We start from the raw sequence: 27813 nt of genomic DNA, 5'->3' as shown, positions 1-27813 counted from the left end.
CCTCATTTAATAAGTCCAGCTGTGGCATGGACTGTGCTTTGAGAAACCCTATGTAATGGGTGCTCTAGGCCCTCTTGCAGCAGGTGCAGACTGCCTGCTGATTCTTGAGCCCTTCAAGGCCTGAGAACTCATTCTCACGGAGGTGCAGCAGGCACTGGGACGGGAGAGGCACAGGGCCCCCTCCCAAGCCACTCTCACCCCATCCCGCAGCCAGCCGCAAGGACCCATGATGCCCATCACGGGGTCTAAGGCTAGTCCGCAGCTCCTCCTCAGGTGGGCTTCCAGGGGCACTGACAGACCCCAGGAGGCACAGCCACAAGCCAGAGACTGGCTCCCACTGGACGCTCATGTGATCTTGGCCAGAGAATCAGCAAGCAATGTGATGGAGCCAGGCGATGAACCCCTGAGTGCTGGGTTCAGGAGATTCAGGAGCCAGGGTAGTAAGGTGACCAAAGATGGGCCTGCAGCAGGAAGGCATGAGGGGAACAAGATGAGTAGGATAGCTGATTGGAAAGCTTCCAGTGGTGCAGAGGCGTATGACAGGGGCCCGAGAGAAGACAGAGGCAGTGGGAAGGGAAAGAGAGGACCTCTTGGAGGTGGGACCCTGTGTCTCAATACCTGAATGAAGCGGGGCAGAAGGTAAAGGCGAGAGGGGTGGAGTCCCAGTGATTAAGAGAATGGGGCTTGCTGATGCCTGCTGGGGTGCCCCCATCTCCCACTCCCATGTCACTCCAATCCCTCTTTGTCTGGGGACTATGTTTGCACAGCCCAGATGCTGTCCGACTCTCAGGCTCATCTGCAACTATTTGGTTCCAAATAGATTCCCCAGGACACAAAGGTCTCTGGTATGCAGGTAGACAGATGTCAGGGGGCCTTCCCGCAGCAAGCCTGGGCTCCTGGAGGGTGGGCGGGCGCAGCTGAACAGGAGGGCTCCGGGGCGGGCAGACAGATAATCTGTGGACTCATCACTGCCTGATATATGGCCTTGGGTCCCAGGGGGAGCTGCTCGGCTAAGTAATTGCTTCTGCCTTGATTACAGGCCTTTGCAAATGACTGTGGGCCTGGTCCCACCAGTGTGTTTGAACCTTACAAATGTCCACACGCACAGCTACTATCTGAACCATCTGATCGTTACCTTAAAAGGTTTAATTTGCTTAGTGAGGGGATTAGACTATAAACTATTCAGAAATTATGGAAAGTCACCCGTCAAAGAGACCCTCCCCTTGTGAGTTCTTTAAGAACATTTTTCGAGAATGGTGTGTGTGTCGTAGTAGGTGTGTAGTCATCAAAAATAACAGGTGGCTCGGCAAGAACCTGGGCCCAGACTGGACCCACAACCAACCGCAGAACTGAAGTGTCCTCTTCCTGCGGCAGCAAGGTACCAGCTAGCTAGAGGCACCCGTGCAAGCCCAGGCTGGCCCCTCTGGCCAGAGCTGGGAACTCCACTTTGGGAAGTGAAGGCTGAGGGCTGCGGTCACCACCACAGAGCTCTGGATCGCACAGGGAGGGATGGCATCCTGTGGAGAAAACCCATGGCATCTGTACACACCACCCCCACGCCAAGAGGCGGACAGCTGTTCCAGTCATCTGACCCGCCATCGCACTGGTCAGGCCCCACCTCCCTCCCCGGGACCCCTGTCTAGCTCAAGGCTTTTTTAGCCTCTGCCCCCAGGACCCTCCTTTTCTCTTTTTCTCTCCTCCCTACATAGATATGCTGTCATGGTCTTAATAAGAATAGCCAGGGACTTCCCTGGTGGTCCAGTGGTTAAGACCCCGCCTTCCAATGCAGCGGGTATGGGTTGAATCCCTGGTCGGGGAGCTAAGATCCAAAATGCTTCATGGCCAAAAAACCAGAACATAAACAACAGAGTCAATATTGTAATAAATTTTATAAAGACTTTAAAAATGGTCCACATCAAAAAATAAAAATAAATAACAGAGTAGTCACCAATAATGATGGATACTAAGTACCTCATTTCACTCCATCCCCGGAGTAACTTAGAAAAGTAGACATTTTCATCTCTTTTTTTCAAGATGAGAATGAGGCTCCAAGAGGTCTAATGCCCCAAATTCACACTGAGCCTGGATTCAAACCCAATGCTTGCTCCCTCTCCAAATGTCCAACTCAGAGCACGGGCCTTATCCCATGTCCCCCAGCTTGCCCGATGTCCCATGGGCATCTGCCCAGCTGAGGGATGGAGGCCCTGGTTACAAGAGTGATTGGCTCAAGGTCACTAATGAAGACCTCACAGGAGCCAGCGAAACCACCCTGCGGCCGGGCCAAACGCAGAGCTTGCCGGAGCTGAGACAGGCTGTTCTGAACGGCGGGGATAAATCAGCAGCTCCTGGGCTCCCAAGGACGCCTCTTACCTGCCCTTGGCTGACAGCCCGTTGCTGCCTAGAGATTGACTGGCTGGGGGAGGGGCGCAGCGCCCCACTGACAGTGGTCCAGTGGCCCTCCATCTCGCTGGGTCCCCACAGTGCCAGGCAGGGGAGGGCCTCAGGCACAGGGAGACACCCCCAAAGGAGCATGAAGTTTTAGACAGGACCCCCCTGGGGTGGCAGTCACCCCCGAATGTCTCCAACTCTTCCCCACGGCTCCTTCTGGTAGGCAGGTGTGAGCATAGAGACCTGGCAGCCAGGATACAGCTTGAAGCTCCCCCACAAGACTAGAATGTTCTCAAGGGCTGTGGCTTACCTTAAAAATGTATGTGGATCTTGCCCTTCAATTCTCTAGCTCTCTGTTTTCATGTTATAATAATCACTGGTTTGCTTCTCAAGTTTTTGTGTAAATCAGCACAGCATCTCTATGCCATGGTTTATGCCCAGCTCACTGCCGTGAGCCAGACTACCCTGACCTCCATGTGAGGAGTTCTAGGCTTTTAAAATCATCTCAGTGGGAGCGGCAGGGGCGGGGGGTGGTGCAGGAGAAGCCAGCACGGCCCAGCCCTGGGGCAGAACTCTGACAGCTAGTCCTCTGGGGCCAGAAACCCAATACCCAGAGATTCTAGCACCTAGCAAGAAGAACCCAGCAGTGCTGGACACAGTTTACACACCACCTTCTTCCCATTTCACAGCAACTCAGTGGGTTAGAACATCACCTCTTAACAGATAAGGGGATGAGGTTTTTAGGAAGGCCTGGTTCACATGTTTGCTGATGAACAGCTGGTTAAACACAGAACAGCAATTCAATCAAGCTCCATTTGGGTTCACCAAACCAGTCTGCTCATAAAATGACTCCCTTTTTGCGAAACGCCCCTGTGTACCCAGTCTTGGGGCACTGGAGCTGAGAGACATTAAGGAACTTGCCTAAGAACCTCCAGCACTTGAACCAGGAGCGGAAAATCTGTTTTCACCGTGCTTCAAAGTAAGGGAGCTGCCAGGACCCAGACAGTGAAGAGTAGGGGACCCAGAAGCCCAAGTCCCAGACTCCTGCTATCCCCAGGCTCCAGCCCTTTTGCAAGGAGCCAGGGACCTTCCACCCCTGGATGCAAAGTCCAGACAGGACCTGCTCAGCAAACACAACCCAAGGAGTTGTTGGCTTCCTAGCTTGCAATTTTGTAATAGTCTCAGAAGCACATTGCATTAGTCGACTCACTGCCTCTCCTCTCTGGCCTCGGAATTTTATTTCCTTTGGAGAAGGGAAGCCAAGGACGCAAGAGGCAAAACAACAAACAACAGCAAAAATCAGCCAATGTTATTGAGCAAGACAGTGTTTAACAGTGCCCCCCACCCCCGCCAAAGCACAACAACCACAGAGTACAACCTTCCAACAGTACTTCTTTGTCTGTGCACACGCCAACATCGCCCTCTGCTGCCAGGCACCAGTACTGCCATGTTTCACAGGCTGGAGGCTAGGGGAAGCCAATCTCTTTCACCTCCATCCTCCCCCGACTTCTGGGGTAATCACCCCTCCAGCTCCTCACAATACTGTCTTGATTCACAAAACGTCACACAAAATAAAGGATGCCCCTGGAGTTATGCAAAGCAGTAGCTCTGCCCCTTGTTATAAACAAAGAGATTTAAAGTATTGATCCCGGAACTTAGAAACACAGTGATGATCAGTAAGGTCAATGAATCCTGCCCTCTGTCTCTGAGTCAGGCTTTGGGGTAGATATCATAAAAGAATAGTACTTATTATTTTTTCTTTTTCTCTTTTACTTCAAGGTGCATAGAGAAGATGCCTTCAACCAGGCATCTTCCAAGTGCCACAGCCGCAAGCATTCTGAGGTCTTCTGGGCAGATTCGAGTGCATGGCACCTGCTGGGCTCTCTTGAGGCCGCCAGAGGTGACTCCTGCAGCCTGGTGTGAGATGCGGGAGGGAACTGGGGTGCCCAGGACTGCCCTCCCCTCCTGCCCTATCTCCTGTTCTCTCTGCTCCCAGTGTCCCTCTGCATGTATGTCAGCTGAAAGCAGGTGCCTGGTGACCTTTAATGAGCTGCAATGAGGAGCAGACCGCCAGTTCTGCAGCCAGATTGCTGTCTGAGCCCCAAGTGGGCAGCAGGTCCCAAGCCCTGAGGATGGGAGGTGAAGCCGTTCTAACTGTAGACAATGCTCCCTCCCCGTCCTCACCAAGGACTGTGACTTGCTAGACCAAACTGTGCTGCACCTGTGCCTTCCTGTACCAAACAGCCATGATCCCAAATGCTGGGTGAGTCCTGACTGCCTGTAAATCCAAGGGTCCTCCCTGGGTCTTTGTGTCTGATCGTCCCTCTGTGGGCAGTGGGGAGAATCACTTCCACTTTCCATTTCTCTCCACACAGCATCCCCAGCACAGAATTAACGACCTGTGGATTCAGCACTGAATGTGTGGCCAGCTCCCCTTAACAAGGGGCTCCAGTCCTGACAGTGGGCTACCTTAAAAAGCAGAATGATCTCAGGAGAGGAGAGTAACTGTGGCTAAATAAGGGAGGCAGCCTGGGCCTCTGTGACTTGCAGGATGCCAAAGCTGGGTACAGAAGAAACTGGTCCCCACAGCACACTGTGAATTCGCCGTGTAATCTACTCTTTGTTGCATCAAACCCAGCAACAGCCTATGTGTATGGGGGAGACAGAAAAATGAATGACTAATAAGCCTTTCCTCAGGCCAACAGGTGCATGAGGAATCAGCCAAGCAAGGCAGCTTGTGCTGAGTCATTGGCAGAGACAAGGCGTAAGATGGCCAGGCCTCGACCAGGCTCCCTCCACCGAGGAGCTGGACTCACCACCATGGAAGAATAGGGAGACCTTGAGAGGATGGACCTCATCCCCGGACCAGGGTGTGGAGATGGGGAAATGCTAAGCATGCCTGGGAAAGGAGGCATCCTGCTGGGGGGCATCAGGTACCCAAGGAAAGCCGTGAGCTAGGACTGGACAGGAGGCTGGGTGCCAGGCAGAAGGCTCTGGTGGCATAGTGTTTCTGCAATATTCTGTATGCGGGGGGGCCTGCCAAAGGAGCTGGGGATGGTGGGCCAGGACCTGAGCTGTGATGGAGGATGCTGGTCTGGTGGGGAGGTGTTGTGGGCAGCAGCCAGGGGGAGATGACTACAAACCCTACTGATGAGTCTCCAAGGTCATGGAGGCAGGGATTGGGGCAACAGCCTGCGTGAGTAATTGTCATTGTTATTGCTGGTCTCGGGCTTATGGCTCGTAGGCTTGTGCTAATCCCTTCGTACCCCACTCCCTGGCCCCTCCTGGGTCTAAAGTGATCCTCTTTCCTTATCGCTACTTCTCCCAAAGCCAAAGCTACATGCCAGCTGCTGCCATCTCCCTTTCCCAAACCTGGAGCTAGCCAGTCAAGGTCCAAACATCAGATTGGGCCCCAGGGCAATGCCAGGGCTCAAAAGGGCTTCTCTGATTATGGAGCTCTACGTCTTTGATCCTGACAGGCCTGCACCCAGCCAGAGTTCTGACCAAGGGATCCCTCAGCACCTCCCCTGTCCCTAGATGGGCAAGAAGGCAATGTGGCCTCTTGCTCACCCTGGAGTTCACTGAGGATTTCTGAAGGTCCAGGGACAAACGGTAGGATGAGGCGCTGGCCCTGGAAGCATGGACTGCTCAGCAAAGCCCCAAGGCCAGACCCTCCCACCTGCTTCCTCCTGCCCTCTTCCCCACCCCCAACACAGAGGATGACAACTGCCCTATCTGGGGCCCAAAGAGCTGCCATGGTATCTGACCAGGGCATCTGTGAGCAAAGAGGGTTGAGGCAAATTCTTGTTGTGGAGAAAGGATGTGAGTGGAGGGGATGGAACTGCTTACATGGCAGAATACAGGCAACAAGGTGAGCATCAGGGGTGGGCAAAGTAAGAGGAAGATGGGGAGAAAGGGGGGTGCAGTCCACAGAAAAGAACCAGAGGCCCACCTCTCAACTGGGAGCCATAAGGACTTGCTGGGCGTGCCTGTGCTAGCCACTGCCCCACCCTCAGGGAGCGTGAGCTTAGATGTGTGCACATCTATGGGTGTGCACACACACACACACACACACACTTTCAAGGAGAGAGCAGAGCTTATTTGACCGAAGTGTGATAGTGACGAGTCCTGCCTTCTGAGCACAAGCCGTGGAGGCAGCCCCCGTGGTTATCAACATCATCTTTAAAGTGCTTTCCAACTTCTACTGGACTGACAAAATTGGAGAATCCTCAGAAATTCAAATCACTCATTCCCTGCGGTTAAACCTTGGGAAGGATTTGGGAGAAATCGAGTTCCATACCCAGGAACGGTGCTTCTCCCCATTTCTTCTCCCTGTCTCCAGAATACACATCCCCTGAAGGAGGCGCACCATCTCTCCGGGGCTTGCTCATTTTTGCCCGGTGTTTCCCGGTGTTGGTGAGCCACCCTGCAGCCCCACCACACTCCACACACCCCAAGGGCCACTGCAATGGGCTCTGTGTCACTGACAGACACTCCTCGCCTCCTGTCCTACCAGCCTGTCCATTTCATTTGAGGCCTAGGTAATAAATTCTGGAAGAGAAGTGCCAGACCAAATGCCATGGAAAATAAATTTTAGGAGATCCCTCACTCTGAAGTTCCAACAGGATTTTTCTTTCTGATGAACCCAATCCCAGAATGAAAAACCAAGGACAGTCTTAAGAGCTAGTTCTCATGTATCAGGCACTGTCCTAAGGAACTTACACATGTTGACTCATTCAAAACTAACAACAACCCTATTATCATCAGCCCCATTTTACAGATGAGCAAACTGAGCATGGAGAAGTTAAATAACTTGCTCAAGAGCACACAGCTAATAAGGAAGTTCAAACCCAGGCAGGGTCTGAGCTCTAAACCATCACACAAAACTGTCTCTTCATCATATTTCCACTGAAATCGATGACACAGTGTGAGCCTGGCTCAACCCCTACCAGGAGCAACTCTTCTCTGAGACCCTTGAAGCAGCCATGGAGATGCCTCTAGAGCTAAATTTCAAAGGACCACTCTGAAAGTCACAGGAATGATACAACCAAGTGCCCTGAATAGGAAAAGGAGTACGTCAAGGCTGTATATTGTCACCCAGCTTATTTAACTTATATGCAGAGTACATCATGAGAAATGCTGGGCTGGAAGAAGCACAAGCTGCAATCAAGATTACTGGGAGAAATATCAATAACCTCAGATATGCAGATGACACCACCCTTATGGCAGAAAGTGAAGAGGAACTAAAAAGCCTCTTGATGAAAGTGAAAGAAGAGAGTGAAAAAGTTGGCTTAAAGCTCAACATTCAGAAAACGAAGATCATGGCATCTGGTCCCATCGCTTCATGGGAAATAGATGGGGAAACAGTGGAAACAGTGTCAGACTTAATTTTCTGGGGCTCCAAAATCACTGCAGATGGTGACTGCAGCCATGAAATTAAAAGACGCTTACTCCTTGGAAGGAAAGTTATGACCAACCTAGATAGCATATTCAAAAGCAGAGACATTACTTTGCCAACAAAGGTCCGTTTAGTCAAGGCTATGGTTTTTCCAGTGGTCATGTATGGATGTGAGAGTTGGACTGTGAAGAAAGCTGAGTGCCAAAGAATTGATGCTTTTGAACTGTGGTGTTGGAGAAGACTCTTAAAAATCCCTTGGACTGCAAGGAGATCCAACCAGTCCATTCTGAAGGAGATCAGCCCTGGGATTTCTTTGGAGGGAATGATGCTAAAGCTGAAACTCCAGTACTTTGGCCACCTCATGCGAAGAGATGACTCATTGGAAAAGACTCTGATGCTGGGAGGGATTGGGGGTGGGAGGAGAAGGGGACGACAGAGAATGAGATGGCTGGATGGCATCACCGACTCAATGGACATGAGTTTGAGTAAGCTCCGGGAGTTGGTGATGGACAAGAAAGCCTGGCATGCTGCAGTCCATAGGGTCGCAAAAAGTTGGACACAACTAAGCTGAACTGAAGTGCCCTGAGGCACCAACTCACAAAGACAGAAAGAAGAACTCCTTTTAGAATTTGCAAGGATCCTCTGTCAGTCACCCTGGAGAAGTCTGGCTCCTGCCTCCTGCCGGCTCCTCATACCTGCCCCTTGCAGAGCTCACGTGAGGCTGAGACTCTGGGCATCAAGGAATGATGGGGCCAGTGATCAGAAGCCGGACCTCAATGAGGAACAGGCTCTTAGCATCAGGGTTCACCCGTCCCACACAGGATGGACCCCTGCCCTCCCCACCCTGTCTTACGGCAAACTTCCCCCTCACTGCATGAGGGAGGCTTAGATTAGGGCAGGGAGAGCAAGTTGCACCCCACCACCCAGTTCTGACTTACTTGAAGAAGTCTTCCTTGCAGTAGACGCTGCCAGCCCTGGAAAAGCACCGGTCAGCCAGCTGCATCTGGCAGTCTGCACACTTGAGACAGGAGCTGTGCCAGTGTCTGTCTAGGACCTTGAGGATAAACTTGTCCAGGATATGTTGGTTGCAGCCAGCACACTGGGGGATCTCTGTGGAGAGAGGTGAGAGAGCCGTGTGAGCCTTCAGCAGAGCACTGCTAACTGGACCAGGTGCTGTGTGGATGCCTTCTCATTCTGCCTGATCTGGGAAAGAACATAAACCAAACTCCCACAGCTGCCACATACAGTTGTGCAGGTTGTACACTGTGCAAAGACGCCTGGCCAAAGGAGTAGGTTGGGATTGAAATCCAATCCATGTTTTGCTGGCCTGGCTTTGGGTGGCTTTGGCCCAAAGGGCCTGTTTCTGAGAGCACCACAAGGCTAGCAGCATCAGCTAACTCCACTTATGCCAGCTGCAGTTCAGCAGCCAGTGGCCAGGAAGACCCAATTACATTCACTTTTATTTCTATGACATTTTCACTGTGCTGTGCTTAGTCACTCAGTCATGTCTGACTCTTTGAGACCCCATAGACTGCAGCCCATCAGGTTCCTCTGTCCATGGAATTCTCCAGGCAAGACTACTGGAGTGAGTTGCATGCCCTCTTCCAGGGGATCTTCCCAACCCAGGAATTGAACCCAGGTCTCCTGCATTGCAGGCAGATCCTCTACCATCTGAGCCACCAGGGAAGCCCATGACACTTTCACTACTGGGTAAAATCTGTGCTAAAACCTCTAAAGTGAGCCCTGCCTAGGCATGGACTGAGAGGCCATCTGGCCTAAACAGAAAATGATATGTAGGGGAGAGGGGTAGTGACCAAGGTCCATGCCTAAAGGTCCAAGAGGAGAAAGAATCTCAGTATTTTAATGAACTACAAAAGATACCATCAATTAATATCCCCAGTGAATATGACTTCGTGTAGTACCTCAGACAGGAAAACTAGACTCTGCTTTTCCAGACTCCCTTGCAGCTCAGGTTCCAAATGTGATTTAGAGTCTGCCAATCAGATGCACTAAGGAGAGACCAGAATTCAGAATTGAGTAGAATGGAGGCACAGCCAAGAGGCAGGCCCCCATTATGCTCATGTGGAGCATGGCAGAGGCCACAGGATTCTCTGGTTTTAATGTCCTAATCAATCATGGCAGAAGCAACACCATTCTGGGGACTGGGAGTTATTCCCAGAAGCTTGCTCCAGGGCTGGCTCCACTAACCTGAAAGTCATCTAATACATACCTGGTAATTGACCACTTTCCATTTAAATAGTGAAAACGGACTCTGTTGTCTGCAACTGAATCCTAACCACTGCCCCATCCTGTTCCTGGGTTGGGTGACTTCCTAGCCAAGGTCTATTTCTCTGCCATCCCATCTCTACCAAGGGATTGCTCAGGGGATTGATAGTATTTTTGAGTCACTGAATTAGTTTCAAAATGTATAAAATGGTCAGGCTTTCACAGTTGGATGAACAAATAGTGTAAACATCTCTAGCCATTTTCCCTTGTCCTTTTCCTCAAAAAAAGGACTGTAACAAATGTTAAGAACAAAAACATAAATGGGCAAGCATTTGGCCTCCCATGGTAGTCTCATAACACAGCAGGTCACAAGGCTGGCAAACCCTGGGGTTTCTTACCTCTATTATAGCATTTTTTGCTACTTGTCTTTTTACACACTATCTTTCCCATTAAAAGGCGGAATCCTTAAGAGCAGGAGCAGCATTTCTTTCTCAGTTGTGTCTCCTCCATGCCTAGCACAGTGTCAGGCACACAAGAGTACCTCCAAAGATATTTATCACCAAATAAATTACTGAGCAAATCCTCTCTAAGTCATCACAGAATGCCAGGCTGGGCTCCTGAGCGATACAGCAACTTCTCACCAATTGCCCATCTTCCACCTGATACAGTATATATGTTGATGTTACTTTCTCCATTCGTCCCACCCTCTCCTTCCCCCAGTGTGTCCACAAGTTCTTTCTCTGTATCTGCTTCCTAATAGGCTCATCAAAACCATTTTTCTAGAGTCCATATATATGCATTAATACATGATATTTGTTTTTCTCTGACTTACTTCACTCTCTGTAACAGGCTCTAGGTTCATCCACCTCACTAGTCCTCAATGGACTCAAATGCATTCTTTTTTATGGCTGAGTAATATTCCATAGTATATATGTATCACAGGGAGGGAGGTTAAGGAGGGTATGTATGTATATTTATGGCTGGTTTGCATGGTTGTATGGCAGAAACCAACACAACAATGTAAAAATTTTTAATATATATGTTTAAATTTACAAAAAGAAAAAATTCCTAAGAAGCTCACCTGGAGACAGTTCTTCACTAGTTTTTCCTGCACATCCCAAAATGTCAACAAAAGTAGTAAAACTAAATCTCTTGTGATTTTAAAGTGTTCACATAAGAGTATTAGCCTCAAAGCATTAAGGGGAAAAACTGAACACATCTAACCTACGTGAAGAGAAAGCTTTCGCAAGTATTATGTCATTCATATCTAAAACATAGACAGGCTATCAAGACTTGTGATTTTAAAGTGTTCACATAAGAGCATTAGCCTCAAAGCATTAAGGGGAAAAACTGAACACATTCAAACCTATGTAACAGAGCAGGCAATGGCACCCCACTCCAGTACTCTTGCCTGGAAAATCCCATGGACGGAGGAGCCTGGTAGGCTGCAGTCCATGGGGTCACTAAGAGTCAGACAAGACTGAGGGACTTCACTTTCACATTTAACTTTCACACATTGGAGAAGGAAATGGCAACCCACTCCAGTGTTCTTGCCTGGAGAGTCCCAGGGACGGCGGAGCCTGGTGGGCTGCCGACTATGGGGTTGCACAGAGTCGGACACAACTGAAGCGACTTAGCAGCAGCAGCAGCAAACCTATGTAAAGAGAAAGCTTTCTCAAGTATTAAGTCATTTATATCTAAAACACAGACAGGCTATGGAGACATTCACTAACCATCATTGTTAGCCCTGTACACACAGTGCTGATCTTAAACCCAACTGAACCCCAACACAGTCTGTTCCCTTCATGGCCTCAGCAGGCACCACCATTGCCTGAAGGTCAGACTCACTAGATGCCTTGCCCTTTGACCGGATTCTCAGACCAAAATGAAAACTCCCTGGTACATGTAGGCTTGGACACTCACTACCGGTCCCAGTTCAGATGGGATTTTCTTTTTATCTCAAAAGCTCTCCTCCTTGACAAAGAAACTGTTCGACCAGTAAGTATTTACCAAGGAGTCCCAGCAAAGGGCTAAGCACAGGACAGCTACAGGAATTTCCATTGAATAAGAGCGGCAAGATAGGACACAGGTTAAGACCGTGGATTCTGGAGCCAGTCTGCCCAATTTTGATTCTGCTTTCTAAGCTTTAACAAATCATTGGGTTGGTCAGAAAGTTCATTTGGATTTTTCCAAACCATCTTACAGAAAAACCCAAACGAACTTTTATGGCCAACCCAATACTCTGCCTCTGCCTCAGTTTCCTCGCCTGTAAAATGGAGTGATGATGACAATTGAATCTGGTAGAAGTGTTGTGAAGATATATTAATCAATTCATCTTCACAACACTTTGGCTGGAGGCCAAACAGGACTCAGTATACAGGACAAGGACTTGGTATTTAGTAGGTGTTCAGTAAAGGTCTCTATCATTAGGAGGTAAGATAACTGCAGTAACCGGGTATTTGCAGTGGTGCCACTGGGCTGAGTAAGGAAAGTTAGGGGCCCAAGTTTCTGAGCTTGATCTCATTGAACTCCCACCAAGAAGTCCCGCATAGATGTCAAGACCCTCATGCGGAGGTTCAGAGTGGACCCACAGCACACAGCAGCTGTGCCATGGCTTGGGGACTCATCAGGCACCTCCAGGCAGGTTCCTGTTCAACCACACGCTTGACTCTTCAGGAACCACCAAGGGCCACATCCCTGGAGCTGCCAGGGAGGGTTCTGAGGGCAGGGGCCTTACCAGTTGGGAGGTTGGGAAAGAAGAGACGAAGCTATAGTAAGTAAGGGGCGGGTAACCTGGAGCTCCCTTGGTGTGACAAGTCCAGCCTGGGAAAGGGATGGGGATAGGCAGGTAAATGGAGCCATTAAGAGGAAAAGGGTGTGGATCTCCCTTGCAGGCGCTCTGGTGGCAGCTACTGAGTTTTACGGAAAGAGCTGTGAAGGAAGTCTGCTCAGGCATCTTTATGCAAAGGATGGGAAGGAAGCCCTAGGGGAGAAGCCCTCCGGCTCAGCGAAGAGGTGAGCCTGGAGGTGCGGTGCAGAGCCAAAGGAACCCATGCCCCACTGAGCCGCGGGGTGCCTGGTCCGACCTGTGGGTCTTCGTGGATCATCAGCCCGGAAAAAACCAACTAGGGACGTCTTTGTCCCAGGAGCCAGGTTGCAGGCCAGCAGAGGCAAATTAAGCTGGGAAAGACCGATAGGGGAACGGAGAGCAAGCCCGCTCCCTCCCCACACCCTGCCTTGCGCCCAGGCCAGAGGGCTGCCCATTCCCACCTAATTGTTGTTTGGCCTCCAAGGAAATATACAGCTATATTTCTCCTCCAGGCCACAAATGCATGGAGATGAGGGCGAGGATGCGTGCCCATAAAATTTATTTCAAGCAAGGTATCTACCGGGAGCCTTAATATGATGAGTATTCAAGGGAGAATACATTAAGGCTAATGTATGCAGGAAGGGCGGGCAGGGGTGGGGGGTTTAGAGGGTTGGAAGCCGAGACAACAGCATGTCTAGGAACAACACTAAAAGCAGGCAGATGAGCCATTTCTCTCGACCTCCAGCCTGCAGGGAGTGCTTCCGGAGGGATCAGGCTGGGCTTCCCAAACTTGGGGTTGAGGCCTTGGAACCCAGCTGGCGTCCTCAAGCTTGGCAAAAAGGTAAAGGATATACTAAGGGTGCTTTTTAAGTTAAAAGAAAACAAAACCTTTCCCACTGTATTCCACTGCAGATTTTGAGAGACAGAGCATTTAAAAAAAACAAAAATAATGCAGAAATGGTTTTAAGAGATCCACTGTATATCAATAATAAAGGTAAAACCAGGCAACAAGAACCTGTTATAAACTATGCCAGGCCCTGCGCATAGGTTTCCTCAATCCACACAACTTGGTGTAGGAATATTATTATCCCCAGTTTACAGATGAGGAAACTGAGTCTGGGAGAGGTCAAGCAAAATGTCAGAGGTCCCCCAACGGGGCAACCAGGATTTGAACTAAGCCTGTCATGGGGTGGGCTCACCCAACCCCAGAGCTAGAAGGTCAGACATCACCTCACCCAGCTAGCTCTACTGGGTCACGTGTCACATACGGAGGGGAGATGGAGGTGGAGGAATAGTCTCTAAGCTGCTCTGTGTCAGTGACGAGGAGTTGATAAGCCAACAGCCTCTGGTGCTCCCTAACAATTGTGCAGACAGAATTGTCTGAGGGACAGCTCTCCCTCCTTCGGACAGAGCACGCAGGTGTTTTAGGGGACAGACACCTAATGCCCAAGCAGGGCTGGGAGTGGGAACCCCTGTCCGGCTGATCCCCTCCCCCCAGCTGCAAGGTGCCAGCTTGTTGATTCATTTATTCAAGTTCAGATTCATCCCCACCTGTGATGGGGGTGAGGACCTGTGACCTCAGACCCCACACTTCAGGAGACAGAGCTCCAGGCAATTATTCAGATGCATGTGAAATGTTTATCAGAAAATTTCAAAGAGCAACAACACAAATCTTTTTTTAACCTACAATAAACTATTTTTTTCCCCATAATTTGAAGAGTCTGAACAGGACAGAGCTTATATAGGTCTCCTACAAGAAATAAAGTCATAACCAAAATTTCCAAGGTGTGAGAGGATTTCCAAGTCCCTAGTAAACTTGACTTATCCATGCAGTATTTGATACGGCAAGATTTTACCTTGAAAACTGGAGTTTAAGCAGACTTCTGCAGTCACTAAGACAGAATCTGATCTATAAACTCAGTTCCTGATCTGAGGAGTCATTTCATTTAAAATGAAAATTTTTATCTTATCTGCAGGAAAGTGTTCTGTGGTGATACTCTCTGCTGGGGCTCTGTAGAGGGTAAACCCAGGCATGAAAAGACAGCAACACTCCTGGAGCAGCCAAGGAATCTGTGGACATGCTGGACCACGTGGGACAACACCCTCCCATCATGGGGCCGTCCACCAGAGTCCAGCAGAGAGACACAACCCAAGGCACAGACCTAGGTCTGCAGGGAGAACAGTTGCATGTACACAACTACCCAAGCAGATGCCCTTACACACACTCAGACACATACACATAGTCAGATGTACCCACATAGTCACACTTGCAGTATATACAAAGACATACTTAACACAGACACACTCCCATATATACTCAGACACACAGAGAAACACACAATCACTAATGTTCACTAAGCATACACACTCATACATAGACAAAGGCACCCACACATACCACATTCACTGACACACACACACACATTCACGTATACTCAAACATTTAGCATATACACATACATTTATTCATAGGTACACACACACATGCCACAGATTCTAACGCACACTCCTAAAGACACACAAACACATGCACACGCATATCTGGATACAACAGCTAAGGCGTGGTGACTCTGGGAAAATGCCAATTCTTCTGAAGTCAAGCTGTATCTACAGAAAGGAAACCATCTCTGGATGAGGGAGCTGTCCAACCCTGGAGAGGTAGGGTGAATGGATAGTGAGTGAAATGGAAAGCTAGGGAGAGGTAGAAAATTTTGCTCAAAGACCTTTTTGGAAAACTACTTAGGGAATTTGAAATTTTTCAGTTCTGGTTAGAGTTCAGATCTTCAAATCTTTAGGTCTTCCAAATTATTTACGATAATGAGATGCTGATTCTACCACGTGTGTGATTTTGGACAATCACACACATGGACAATCACACACATGGTAGAATCTCTTGAAGCCTCAACTTTCTTATCTGTAAAATGGAGATAATAACATCATTTTCTCAGGGTTGCTACGTGACTGCGTCAGTTAATGAGTATAAAACACTTACTTCCATAATACCTTTGTCCAAGCTCAGTGGTCAGCTTCCTTCTCCCTTCTCATAGCCGGTCACCAACAAGATGGATTTATACATTTAAAGCGTATCAAAATTATTTCATGCTTCATTATTTCCCAATATAATTTTCCCTACCCTCACCACCAAAACACTCAAAACTCTCCTTCACCCCCCTTGTTCTAAAGCATCTGGAAAATGTACAACCCTTTCTAATCAACATAATCCCAGAGTATGAACAGCAGATAATGCAACATTACAAGATTCAGTCTTTTTGGAATAAAGAAATCTGTCAGATTTTTTCCTCCACAGAATGAGGGCAAATTTGCCAGACCTTGGTCCCCCTCTTCACATGTGAGTGCTGAGAGTGGGGTAGTTGGGACCACAAACTGCCTGACCTTCTGCTGTAATGTATCCAGGTAAGAGTGGATTGAGTTCAAATTAACATTTGAGGCTTCTCCTATTTTCCTTGGAGACATCTAAATGCCCAATGGTGAAGTGACTATTTCTTGTTTGGTAAGATATAACTAAAAACCCTTTGCCTATAGCTGGAACCTACTTCTTCATCAAGGAAGCTTATAAGCTTTCATAAAAGCCACAACGTGATGCTCAGCCCTCAAATCACCTGAAGTGCACATGGGGCTTATTTTTCAGAGTGGCCCACAGACAATGGATTCTGTTTTAAATCCCCAAATTCCTCCATTTGAGAAGTTTCAGAAAGGTGGGAAGTGGAAGAGATCAAAGGTCTAATACGGTCTGCAGCAGATCAAATTGCCCACACCCCTCTGGTATGTATAATAAGTACTGTGTATTTTTATTCCCCACTCACGTTTCTTCATTTCCAAGAAACTGCTCTCAAGGAACCTGGGGCCACCTTGAAACATTTCAGAGACTGTTTGTGTTTGTTTAATCGATTTTAATTCTTTGAAAAATTGTGCTTTCCATCTCTTTGGTCACAGAAGATCAACAAGGTGAGGAAAAACAATTTTTTTCTCACTAAGGAGACTAAAACTAGAACCAACGCACTTGACAAGGATTTCTAAAGTGTATTTGAGAAAGTTTATCTTTCTGGGAAAATGATTTAGAATTTCAGATATTTCCATTGGACCCATAATGCTGGTGAATACTTTAATATTTTAAAGACAGGTATTTTGTACTGGTTGGAATAATGTTCATTTAATTACAGTCTCAGAACAGATTAATATTTTGTAAAATTTGGACTTTCATGGGCCACTTTGGAATCCTGCAAGACACTGCTTTATCACTGCTTTTTGGACAATAAAATTCTTTTTGTTTCACAAACCATTTGACTTGACAGCCTTATGCCCAGGAAAAGGTTTTCCTTGCTTCTTTCTGGATAGGGAGCTGGTCCCTGGGACCTGCTTCCAGGGTTTCTTTCCTGTTTGGAGACCCCTTCAGTGCTCCCTACTGTCTTGGCCATCCTCTCGGGAAACCCAGGAGCCCTCCAGCCCACTTAGGGCAACTCCATCCCCAAAACAGGAACCGTGATCATGATTGTGGTCTTTAAGTTTGCCCACACTATGAATTTTGTCAAGAACTTGCAAATCTGTAAGCTCATTTACTCTTCCTTGAGATCTTGAGAAAAGTGAACCTCTACATTTAAAAGGGCTTCCCTAAGGGTACACAACTGGGGAGCAAACCAGGGCTAGAATCTTCTTTTTCTCTGTGATAGATTCTGAGACTGATTGAAGACCAAGGCTGCCAACAATGCTCACCAAAGCACCTCTGTCTGGTGGGTTTCACCTCAAATTCTTTTGCTGGTAAGTAGTTTTCGTTTTGAACTCTGTGTTAAATAACATTTGGCTACTGTATGTTTCCCAAAATACTTAATTTTATTTGCCTTTTTTTTTTTTTTAAACTGACTTCAAACTGAAAGGAGAAAAGCCAAATGGGGCTTTAAGGAAACACATATATAATTGAAATATTATGCAAATGTTTTTCTTGGAATTCTCGATTCCTTCCCAACATAGAAGAGGGAGAAAACAGCACTTAATGGCAGACAATGTCGCTCTGTTACCTAAAGTTCTTTAAGAAAGAAAGAAGGAGGTTTTGAAAAGGCAGGCTGGGGAAATATTCTCAGTGGGGGCTTATTCGTTTCATCTGGGAATGATTAATTCTCAAGTGTTGCTAACAGAAGGCCACAGGACATAGCAAGTATGGCACCAGACCTGCCTAAATGCAAACCTAAGTTCTGGAATATCCAAGTCTCAGAATTATAACAGAGGTACAGTTAAACTAATTGAAAGTTCTGTTATTCAATACCTATTTCTTAAATAAAACTTTTCAAAGTCGCTGCCATCCCTACTGACAATAAAACCTTGTTTTCTGGTCATAACTCCCCTTTCAAATCACCTGATAACTGTGACCAAAGGAACAGAGAACTGAGACACAGGATGCAGTTTATATGACAAATCAGAACTAGATGTGTCTGTTTTCTACCCCCTCCTGGCTCTTTATTATTTCCCTATTAAAGACAATTCACTTTTATTGAACAGTTTAGAGCATATTTATATGTTCCCTTATTCTATGGCAACAAGGAGTTCATGATTCTCAGTAAGAATACTGAAATGCTTTGCCAGACATGACTGAGCGACTGAACTGAACTTAGAGCATCCTTATTTATATGTTCCCTTATTCTAAACCAAAGCATCTTCAAGAGACCAAACATAATTTTCAAAAATGTTTCTCATAAACTTTCTCTTAATAACCTAGTAAGAATAATCTTAAACAGCACAGTAGAAGCACAAAATTCCAATATTAGTTCTTTAAAAATTTAAGAATAAAAAGTTTATTGAACATTGTGTTATTATGTGATGACAGCATTGTCTATAAGGATCTGGGCCAGCCACAAAAATATTGAGATAAGTAAAAAACAAAACAAAACCTGGCATCACATTTAAGGTAAATTATATTCTCTAATATAATCCTGTTTGCTGATGTACTTCAAAAATACAGCAATCTACACACATCTTATCTAATTTCTAGTTTGTCTTGACAAATGACTAACAACTAGAAAAGAGTCAGAGAATCAGAAATTATCACGGTGAACCTTATGTCGTCTTCTCCCCCTGTTCTTCCCTAGAATCCTTCCCACCACAGATCCTATTTGTTTCATTTGGTGGTTTGAGGTCCCTTTGAAAATCTCTTTTGTTCTTCTGCTTAGCTCAAAAATAGTAACCTCTTCGATGAAAGATCAAATTCAAAAGTAGCCTTGAGACAATTTTGATGTTACCATTTAAGGCTGAATCTGGACAACCCTTTAAAAGAAGGCATCCCATAGTAAATAAAATAAGAAATGTAGACATATATTTTGCAGGTGTAGAATTATCTCCTAGGTTATACATTGACACAGAATTAGTAATCTTCTGTTGAGTATTGACTATTCTCAATAATTGCAAATAAAACTGAAAAATCACATTAAACGAATCCATGACAGTCTATGGAACTGCCACAGACATCTATTTCTATTCCATTCTTCACATTTAATCATTGCTGAATCTCCACAATGCATTTTTCTGATGTCTCATTCTGTGGCAATATTCCATATGTTTGGCAACTGCTCCTTCATAAGAAGAAACTTTCAATTAATTTGGCTGCAAGTTTTGTCTCTATTAAGCTGTTCCCAGAACCAATCCCTTAACCCCCTAACATTATAATTAAAGCCAATTATACTTTAAAGGCATTTGGGGGTGAGATACCACAGTAAAACATCTGTGACTAGACCTAGATTGGCAGAGGGAAGGGGAGTGGGGATCAGAGAAAAGAAATCTGCCAAAAAACAATAGGAGTTACTAGTTGCCTCCTGAGACTATTTTTCCAGCCCGCCACGAACCCAAAGTACATTTTCCAAGGAAGAATCCATTTCAATTTTGCCAGTTAAACCTCTCTTCCTACCCTCAGCTGCAGCGCCTCAAAATGGCTCATTTGTGCTCCATTTTGATGGAGGTTCCTATAAAATTGAGACCTTAAAAAGGTAAAGACCTCACAGGGGGCATGTGAGTTTTTCTTCCTATCACAAACAACAGTAGCCCCGCTCTGGGATCGTTTCTGTTCCAGATCCAGAAATTGCTCTCCTCCCCCACCCCAAGCCTCCTGGAAACTGCGTGAGAGATGGATGGATCTACCTCCCCACAGCCTGCTAGGCACTCAACCCTTGATGAGATCCCGCTGGTCAGAAATCCTGTGCAAACCCATGCTCCTCCCGCAAGGATCTCACAAAAGGAGGAAGGAAGGGAGAAAGGAAAGAGAGACAGACAAGGAAGACAGACATTCAAGCCATGATGACATTTTCCTAAAAGCAGTAGACCCTGTTGGCTCACATCTGTGTTATGGGCATTGTTAACACTCGTTCCAGAAGGGGAGGAAAGGCAGAAAACCATTACAAAACGAACCCCCTGCACACACCATCCATCTCCAAACTCAGCCATCTATACAGTAAGGTATCTGGTGCGCCATAGCAAACGGCTGTTTCAGTCTGTCTCCAGCCTTGGGTTTCCCAAAGTGGATAAGATTACTCCTTTCCACCGGCTGCTCAGCAACTAAACTGTTTCCAAGTCTCTCTGCATTCCAAAGCTTCTCAGCCCCAATCCTGATCTATTTCCCTGATTGAAAGAAATGGCACAAGATCCCTCCATCCAACTCCACCCACCTCCCCGCTCCACAACTCCTTAATTAGGAGAAGACTAGTTTCCCTGAGAAACCCACAAGATACCCACCGGTACAGACTAAATCAAGAGGCTCAAAGGAGACCTCTTAACAATGTGATAGAAAGAAAGGTGAGTGCCTGTTAACTAATTTCCCATCCCTGGATGACTGCAGGTGTGGCTGTCTCCCTCCCTTTCCTCCACTGCAGCCCTCCCAGCACCTGAGTCTCTCTGGGTTCTGTCTGCTAATGCGGTGCTAAAGTAATCACTAATTGACTGGAGCACAGAGTGAAAGGACTCTAAAATCCGTGGCAAAAGGGAAGTGTTAGGACAATGGAAATATTTAGGACTTGAGGCTGTCTACACCTGGTCAGCGGGGTCATCAGGTCACTGTTCAAAATCCAAGACGCCCCTGTGGGCTGTGCTCTGTCTACTCAATGGAAAGCCACTCCTACGCCGGTTTCCCTCCTGCTTCGACCCCTCGACCCCACCCTACCCCACCTCACCTCCAGGAGGACTCGATTTTGTAAAATCGACCCTGGTATTTGGTCGCGTAGGTTGCCCCTCCTAGAAGTCTTGAAGACTCGACTCTACTTGAAGACTCTACTCTAATCCCGGGGCGTTCAGCCTACATTCTTGCCTTAACCCCGCTTTGTTTTTGGCGAGTCGGGAGGGAGGTACACCTCTCTTTGGTATTCCTTCATTTAACTTCCTGCCGCTCCTGGTTTCATCTCGCCCGGGCTTTGCTAGTAATTCTTCTTGACTAGTTTCATCCTTCAGATTCCTTTAAAAGACATTCACCCTGCCTTAAAAAAAAAAAAAAAAAAAAATCCCATCCTTGATGAAACCAACCTCTGAGCCCCAAAGGGTGAATGAAGCCTGCGCTGAGTCCCAGCCGCGCCTTCCTCTGTAGGACACTGGGTACAGCCCGCTCCATTTCTTTCCTGGGCGCACAGTGTTACTAAGTCCCTGCCCAGGTCGAATTTAATTTACAACAACAGCTGTCCAGGTACAGACCTCGTCTCTCTTGAGCCTGCCACGTTTCGAGCGCTCTTCCAGGTCCGCTAAGCGCGGGGATCAGGGCCAGGAGCCCAGAGGGGAACGCGGGAAGGGGGCGCGCGACGCGGGAAAGGGGCGCGCGGCGCAGGGACCCGCCGGCTGCCTCCAGGTTCTGTGCTGGAGGAACTGCTCCCAAAATGTGAGAATCGCTTTCTAAGGGTTAAAAATTCACGGAAAGACTTGTGCCGCCCGCGTGGCGGGGGGGAGGGGGGTGAACAAGGTTTTCCCAAATTCTTGGTGCGAAATGGGTATGCGGAAGAAGAGGGTTTATAGTTCCCGCGCTCCGTCCGCGCTCCTGGCGAGAAAAGTCTGCCCGGCTCCAAACAAGTAGGAAACTGGTTCCAGGCTTGGCCAATCCCAGACTAAACGGGATAATAAACTAGGAAGAGGAAGGTGGACGAGGAAGGTGGACGGAGGGAAAGGGCCAAGGCGCAGAAATGCCGAATGCGCCGCGCGGTGCCGAATGCGCCCCCTCTTTTGCCCCCTTCGCAGCTGCGACCTCCACTTGGAGCGGGTGGACGCGGTGCTGGCGAAGCTGGCTCCCCGGGAAGGGCCGCCCTGTCCGCACCTGCCCCCCAGGCGAACCCTCAAAAACCCAGGGCACGCGGCGGGCTCGCTCCGGACGGTGCACCGCCCGCAGGTGCGAGGCAATCGCTTTTGGAAGCAATTCATCTTCGGTTCCCCCGGGCCACCCAGGCCGGCGCCTGCCCTGGGGGCAGAGGCGCTCTGCCCCGGTGGCGGCGAGGTCACCCAGGTCGTGCTCCCAGACCCAAGGACGCCGCTCCCGCCTGGCCCCTCCTGGCTCTGTTTTTCCGCGAGGATGGATCGCGGCCAAGCGAGGAAACCACTCGAGTTAGGTCCTGCCTCCTCTTCTCAGCCGGGATTTCTCTTCTTCCCCGGACGCGGACTTGGGGCTGCTCAGTGCAGACCTTCGACCCTCACTTGCCCGACCTGCCTGCTCTCTGTCTGGGTTAAATCGTTAATTCATCTCCCTGAGCGCCCCGAGACTGCGGCTTCCCAGGCGGGCTCCCCTCCGCCCTCTCCGATGTAGGCATGGGAACCGAGGAGGCCCGAGAAGCGAGCCCCTCGGGCGCCGCGGCACCCCGCCGCCCCTAACGAGGCACGGCCGCGCTCACCCGGGTTTCTCCAAATTCCCTCTGGTTGGTGCGCAGTTCCGGCCGGACGGTGGGGGCAGGATCCCCAACCGGCGAGGCCCAAATCTGCCAGCGGGACCAACCAGTCTGACCTATAAAAGTTGGCCCGCGCTGGACTATATATTTATGACGCAGGGAAAGAGGTTTGCAGTGTTGGGGGCTGCTGTTTGAATATCTGTATCGGATCTGATGAAATATCAATCTCTCTGTATTTTGTGTATATATATATATATTTTTTTTTTTCTTTTTCCTTTTTACCTCCCTTGGAACCACGAAAAAGGCAGGAATGGGAAGAAGAGCAAATCGCTTTTCCAGAGTTGGAGAGAACTCCCTGCCGGGAAATGCGTTTACTCCACCCTTAAGATATAGCCTGCAAGAGTTTAAGGTTGGGGGCGAGGAGTCGGACCCGACCAGGGCAGGGAGAATTCACCCCACGCAGGAGCACCCGGAAGGGAAGAAGGCTAGTGAGGCGTCCTGAGCCGTCCTTTGCCCAGATCCTATCAAATACAAAACCAAACACCCTTGCCCACAGCTTCGGGGTTCAGGAGAGCTTCGAGGTTCACGAGAGCTCCAAGATAGATTTTCTTAGGACACAAGTAAGAGATGGGTGACCTCCGCCCTGGGCCTGCTTCCCATTCACCACTCCCAGTCTGGACCGGGCTAATCAGTCTTTCTTCCCGCGGGATCGGGCCGCTCTCCAGCCAACATTCTCGGATGTCCGTTTTCCTTTCCTTGGTGCCCCGGGAGACTACTTGTGAGATGGGCCAAAACCGAAGGCAAGGGGATGATAAAACGTGCCCCCACCCCCCCAGGCCCGCCATGTCCCTCGTTGTTCCTAAATGTCTTGGCCAGCAAGAGGGACCAGCAGGACTGGAACCGCTGGATTCGGGGAGAAGAGAGGTTCGGAGTTGGCTGAGAAGTCACTGCACCCAGCGCTGCACAGGGTCAGGCGCTGTGGGGACTCTGACCTTGGCAGCCCTGAGGGACGCAGCGAGGACCACCCAGACAAAGACAGGCTGTGCCAGGAACAACAGAAACCAGCTACCCTAAATCGTGGGCCAAATAGCTGGGACCCATCAACTTAGGACAAGGTCCTTTTCTGAACCTGTCCGCCCGCACCCACAAAACAACGAACTCGCCCGGTGCTGGATGTGACCCTGAGGGTGTTGCCTCCTGCACAGGAGAGCATTCCCGACACCCAGAGCAAGGAGCCAGGGTTTGAGTTCCTTAGAAAACACTGACCTGAGGCGGGAGAGGGCGCTGCCCAGGCAACCAGTACAAGCTTTGGGGGGTGGGGGTATTTCTCTACCCTAAGTTGCTCTTGGATTGCTCCCAGCCTTCTCCTTCCAGATTCTTCCAAGCTTCTTGCCCAGGCCTATGCCCCTCAAAGGGATGAAGAAAGCCAAGAAAGCCTGAGCCCGGCACATCCTTATTGGGTGATCCAGGGGCTGTGGGAGCAAGGCCGGGACCTGCTCTGCAACCTCCAAGCGGTGAAGCAGGGGACAGGGAGCGCCATAGACCAGGCCACCCAGGAGCAAGGAGTATGTGTGTGTGTGTGGGGGGGAGGTTGGGGGGTATGGGAGCGAGCGGATAGGGTGTAAGGAAGAGGACCGCCAAGAGAGAGAAATAATTACATAACTTGGTAATTTTTCCTGAAGGGAATGCGCCTAAACCATCCCCTCAAAGCAGAACCAAACTGGATTCCAACCCCTACAATCAAACTGGATTCCAACCCCTACAATACCCCTAGAGGCCAGGGCACCAGAGGCACTGAGGTGGGGGGATCTCTAGACCTGTGCTCTATCTGTGGTGGCTCAGGGTGAAGAAGCAGAAGGTGGCTGTGGTGGGGGGATGGGTAAGCCTTCCAGTTGGTGGGTTGGAGGGACCCGGGCTGTTGGAGAGCTCTTCTATTCTCTGCTCCCCACCCCCACCCCCACACCGGGTTTAAACACCCACATCCCAGGATTACCCCTCTCCCTCCCTGAGGCCCAAGGGCATGTCCACTTCTACATGGAATCCTTAGGCTACTGGGTCGTACATCCCAAGAAAGAGAATGGCTGGATAAATATGCCAGAGGGGGCCAGCCCCCCTCCTCCCCTCCACCCCCAGTTCCCAGCACCAGCAGCTTAATAGCCAGAAGACAGATCTGCTGCAGTTGGTGAGGGAACAATCCACACACATCCCCAAAAGAAAAAAAAAACTGATCCCAATCCCCAAAGGGATTGGTGCCCTCAATTTTGGCCAGTGCCGCCTCCAACCCAGGCCACAGAACCAGGGCAAGACAAAAGGAAGGACAGACCACCCTCTCCGGGTTCAGCCTTGCCTTGCTGGACCACCCTGGAATGAGAGTCCCCTTCTCTACCTCCTTAAGTTTTCCACACTTCGAACCCAGACGCTGAGCCCTGGCGAACTGTTGCTCTGAGGGTGAGTTCTAGGCATTTTAGGAAATCGAGTTCCTGATGATGGAATCAAACTTGTCTCTGAGTAAGAAAAACAAAAAGTGAGACCATCTGAGAGTGTGTGCGAGGCATCCAAAGAAAGGCTGTCAGAGCGAAACCCACTGTGTTATGTTGCAGTCCTAACACAGGCCACCTATGGACCACAACTATTAAATCACAGTAAAGGGACCCGAGAAACACACACCTTCGTCCACTCTCACACTGCTCCCCTCACTTGCACAGAGTGACAATCAGCTTAAGCCGGAGCACATTTGACAGGGTTTGTGAGTGTGTGTGCGAGGGGCTGACAACCCCCTCCCTCCCCGCCCTTGGTGGATGAGGGGAGTAAGGAGTCAGTGAGCCCCCAACACCTTCTACAGACACATTTAGCAGTAAACTCTCGAAGGCACAGCGCAGACTTAGAATTGTCAATAACTGACCGAAAAAGACACAAAAGATAACTGTAGGATAGTCAAGGAACAACCTAAATAACTTGAGTGAAGCTATCCTCTTCTAGTCCCTTCTCACAAACTTCTTAGGAAGTCGCGGAGTCGGGGAACACTCGCCAGCCTACCTTTGAGGTATTGCTGGGGCAGAAACCTTGTCATGGAGAGCCGGGGCGCAGGAGGGCGCGCTCGTGCATCCTAGTTCGTAGGTAGGTACCATCCGTGGATGAGCCGGCCCTTACTTAAACCTCAAGGATGTAGCTACCGCTCCATGGAAGAAGTCGCAGGCGGAAACCCTTCGGCTACTAGAGGGAGGAAGCCCTTCTTCTCTCTCCCAAGCCCAGAGGCGTTCCGCGGAACCTAAGAGCCCGCGGGGCAGGGCTCGCGCGGCGCCCGCCACGCGCGCGCGACGCCACGGGACCTGCTCTGGCCTCTGCACAGATTTTCCACCGAAGACTCACCCTTCGCGAGTGAGGGTCAGAAACAGATTCCCACCTGGAAAATCCCTGCGCGCGCGCGCGCACACGTACTCTCACACACACACACACCTGAAGATAAACAGGCTCTGAGCTTCGGCCACCTTCCTAATTTCGGGCACAGGAAAGACAAGCGAGCGGGCGAGCAAAGCGCCCTTACGCTCTAATCTCTTCCCTTCCGAGTCCAAGCCATCCCGAAACCTGCCCTCTCGTGCGCCAAGGATGTACCCCGAGTTCAGAACTTCGTCCTGGTGCTCCCCCTCCCTTCATTCCTCGGCTTGCTAGAATATGGCGAGTAGATTTCCTCACTGGGAGCTGGCAGTCTCGGCGGCGCAGGCGGCGGGCGCTGCGGGCAGCAGTGGCTGGGGACGCACCAGGCGCGCACACCCTGCGCGCGGGGACAGAGAGTGGGCCTGGGCTTCTGTGCCGCCAGCCCCGGGGCCGGGGGACGCGCTCTCCAACTTTCCGCCAGCTGGGGTGAAGTTGCACTAGCGATACTGCGAGCTTTGACTGTAGCCCTCCCCGCCCCCCCCGGGGGAGTGATTTGGGGGGACCACCCCAGGGCTCTGGCCTGGCTTGCAGCCTGTTCCCCTGGCGTCCCCAAACAACACTCTCCCCAACGCTCCTAGAAAAGCCACGGGCTGGGGATGCGGGGTTCGGTATCCCTCGGTTCGCCTTGAGCACTATCCCGGAGGCGTTCACTTTCGGCCCCTAGGGCCGAGGGCCAGACCCTTCACACGCACTCTGCCCGGTGCCCCTGCCCTGCGACCGCCTCTGCGCCCCGGCCGTCGGCCCCTCGCCCCGCCCGTCCCCTCCAGTCCAGGCTACGCGCAGCGTCCGGCCCGCCCCAAACCGGCCCAAGCTGCTGGCTGTCTGGCTACCAAATTAAATCAGCGAGAAAGGGGGGTGTCTTACGTTGCATCGGCACACCAAGCATCTCCGGGAGCCCCTTGACAGCCCCCTCCGCGGGGACAGCTGCGCTCTGCATCATCTCCGAGCGAGAGCCAGCGAGTCGCAGTCTACGGAGATCTCTCGCTCAAGCTGGATTCAGAAATTGGAAAATAATAATAATAAAAAAAACACCCAACCAGACCGCCGAAGTCACGGTGGAAGCGGACCCTCCGTTTCTCCAGCAGGATTCCACAGGCTGCCTGGCCCCCTCCCCCTGCCAGTCCCCGGTCTGTTTCAAATCCCTTTGATCTCCCTCTCCCGGGTTGGTGCACATCCCGGGTTGAGGAGACGCTGTTGCTGCAGCTCTGGCTTTTTTTTTCCCCTCCTCCCTCCCCCGCCCGCTTCCCTCCCCCTCCCCCTCCACCCTTGGCGTGCCGGCCGCTGGGGAGGCCGCGGTCACCCAGGCATTTTGATTCATTCACACTGCAGGAACGGCCGTGACGTCGCTTTCCGCAGGCAGGCCCGCCCTTCAGCCAAGCCCCCCACCGGGCAGCAAGCGGCGAACCCAGGCCGGAGTGGGGGTCCCAGCGCCCCGAGGGAGTCCGGCCAGGCAGGAGGGCGGGACTGCATGGAGCGGGGCGGGGCCTCACTGGCCTTCCCCCACCCGCTGCCCGCGGTGCGCGCTCGCGCCCCGGGTATAAATACTGCGGTTAGCTCGGCCGCGGCAGCAGGTGTCCCGGACGGCGGTGTCCGGGCCTTCGAGGGTTCCGTGGGTTCCCCCGAGGTGGAGGGGGTCCCGGCCCCAGCGGGCGGCTGGTGTCCTCTTCGCTCCTCCGTTCGAACCAAAGGGCGGGGCAGGCGCTCCGGAG

The 27813-nt window shown here is 50.1% G+C and overlaps 1 protein-coding gene across 1 annotated transcript in view; it reads right to left on the bottom strand.

The window, feature by feature from the left end:
- LHX4 (LIM homeobox 4) overlaps window positions 1-27308 on the bottom strand; it is a 48729-nt gene extending 21421 nt beyond the window's left edge. The window contains exons 1-2 of the mRNA XM_027565483.1: window positions 26969-27308; window positions 8725-8896 (exon numbers count right to left, since the gene is read on the bottom strand). Coding sequence (XP_027421284.1) covers window positions 8725-8896; window positions 26969-27044 — 248 coding nt within the window. The 5' untranslated portion in view covers window positions 27045-27308. The remainder of the gene's footprint in view (window positions 1-8724; window positions 8897-26968) is intronic.
- Window positions 27309-27813: the final 505 nt, after the last annotated feature.

This window comes from Bos indicus x Bos taurus, chromosome 16, assembly GCF_003369695.1.
Source record: "Bos indicus x Bos taurus breed Angus x Brahman F1 hybrid chromosome 16, Bos_hybrid_MaternalHap_v2.0, whole genome shotgun sequence".
NCBI lineage: Eukaryota > Metazoa > Chordata > Mammalia > Artiodactyla > Bovidae > Bos > Bos indicus x Bos taurus.
This window is presented reverse-complemented; position numbering and strand designations above follow the sequence as displayed.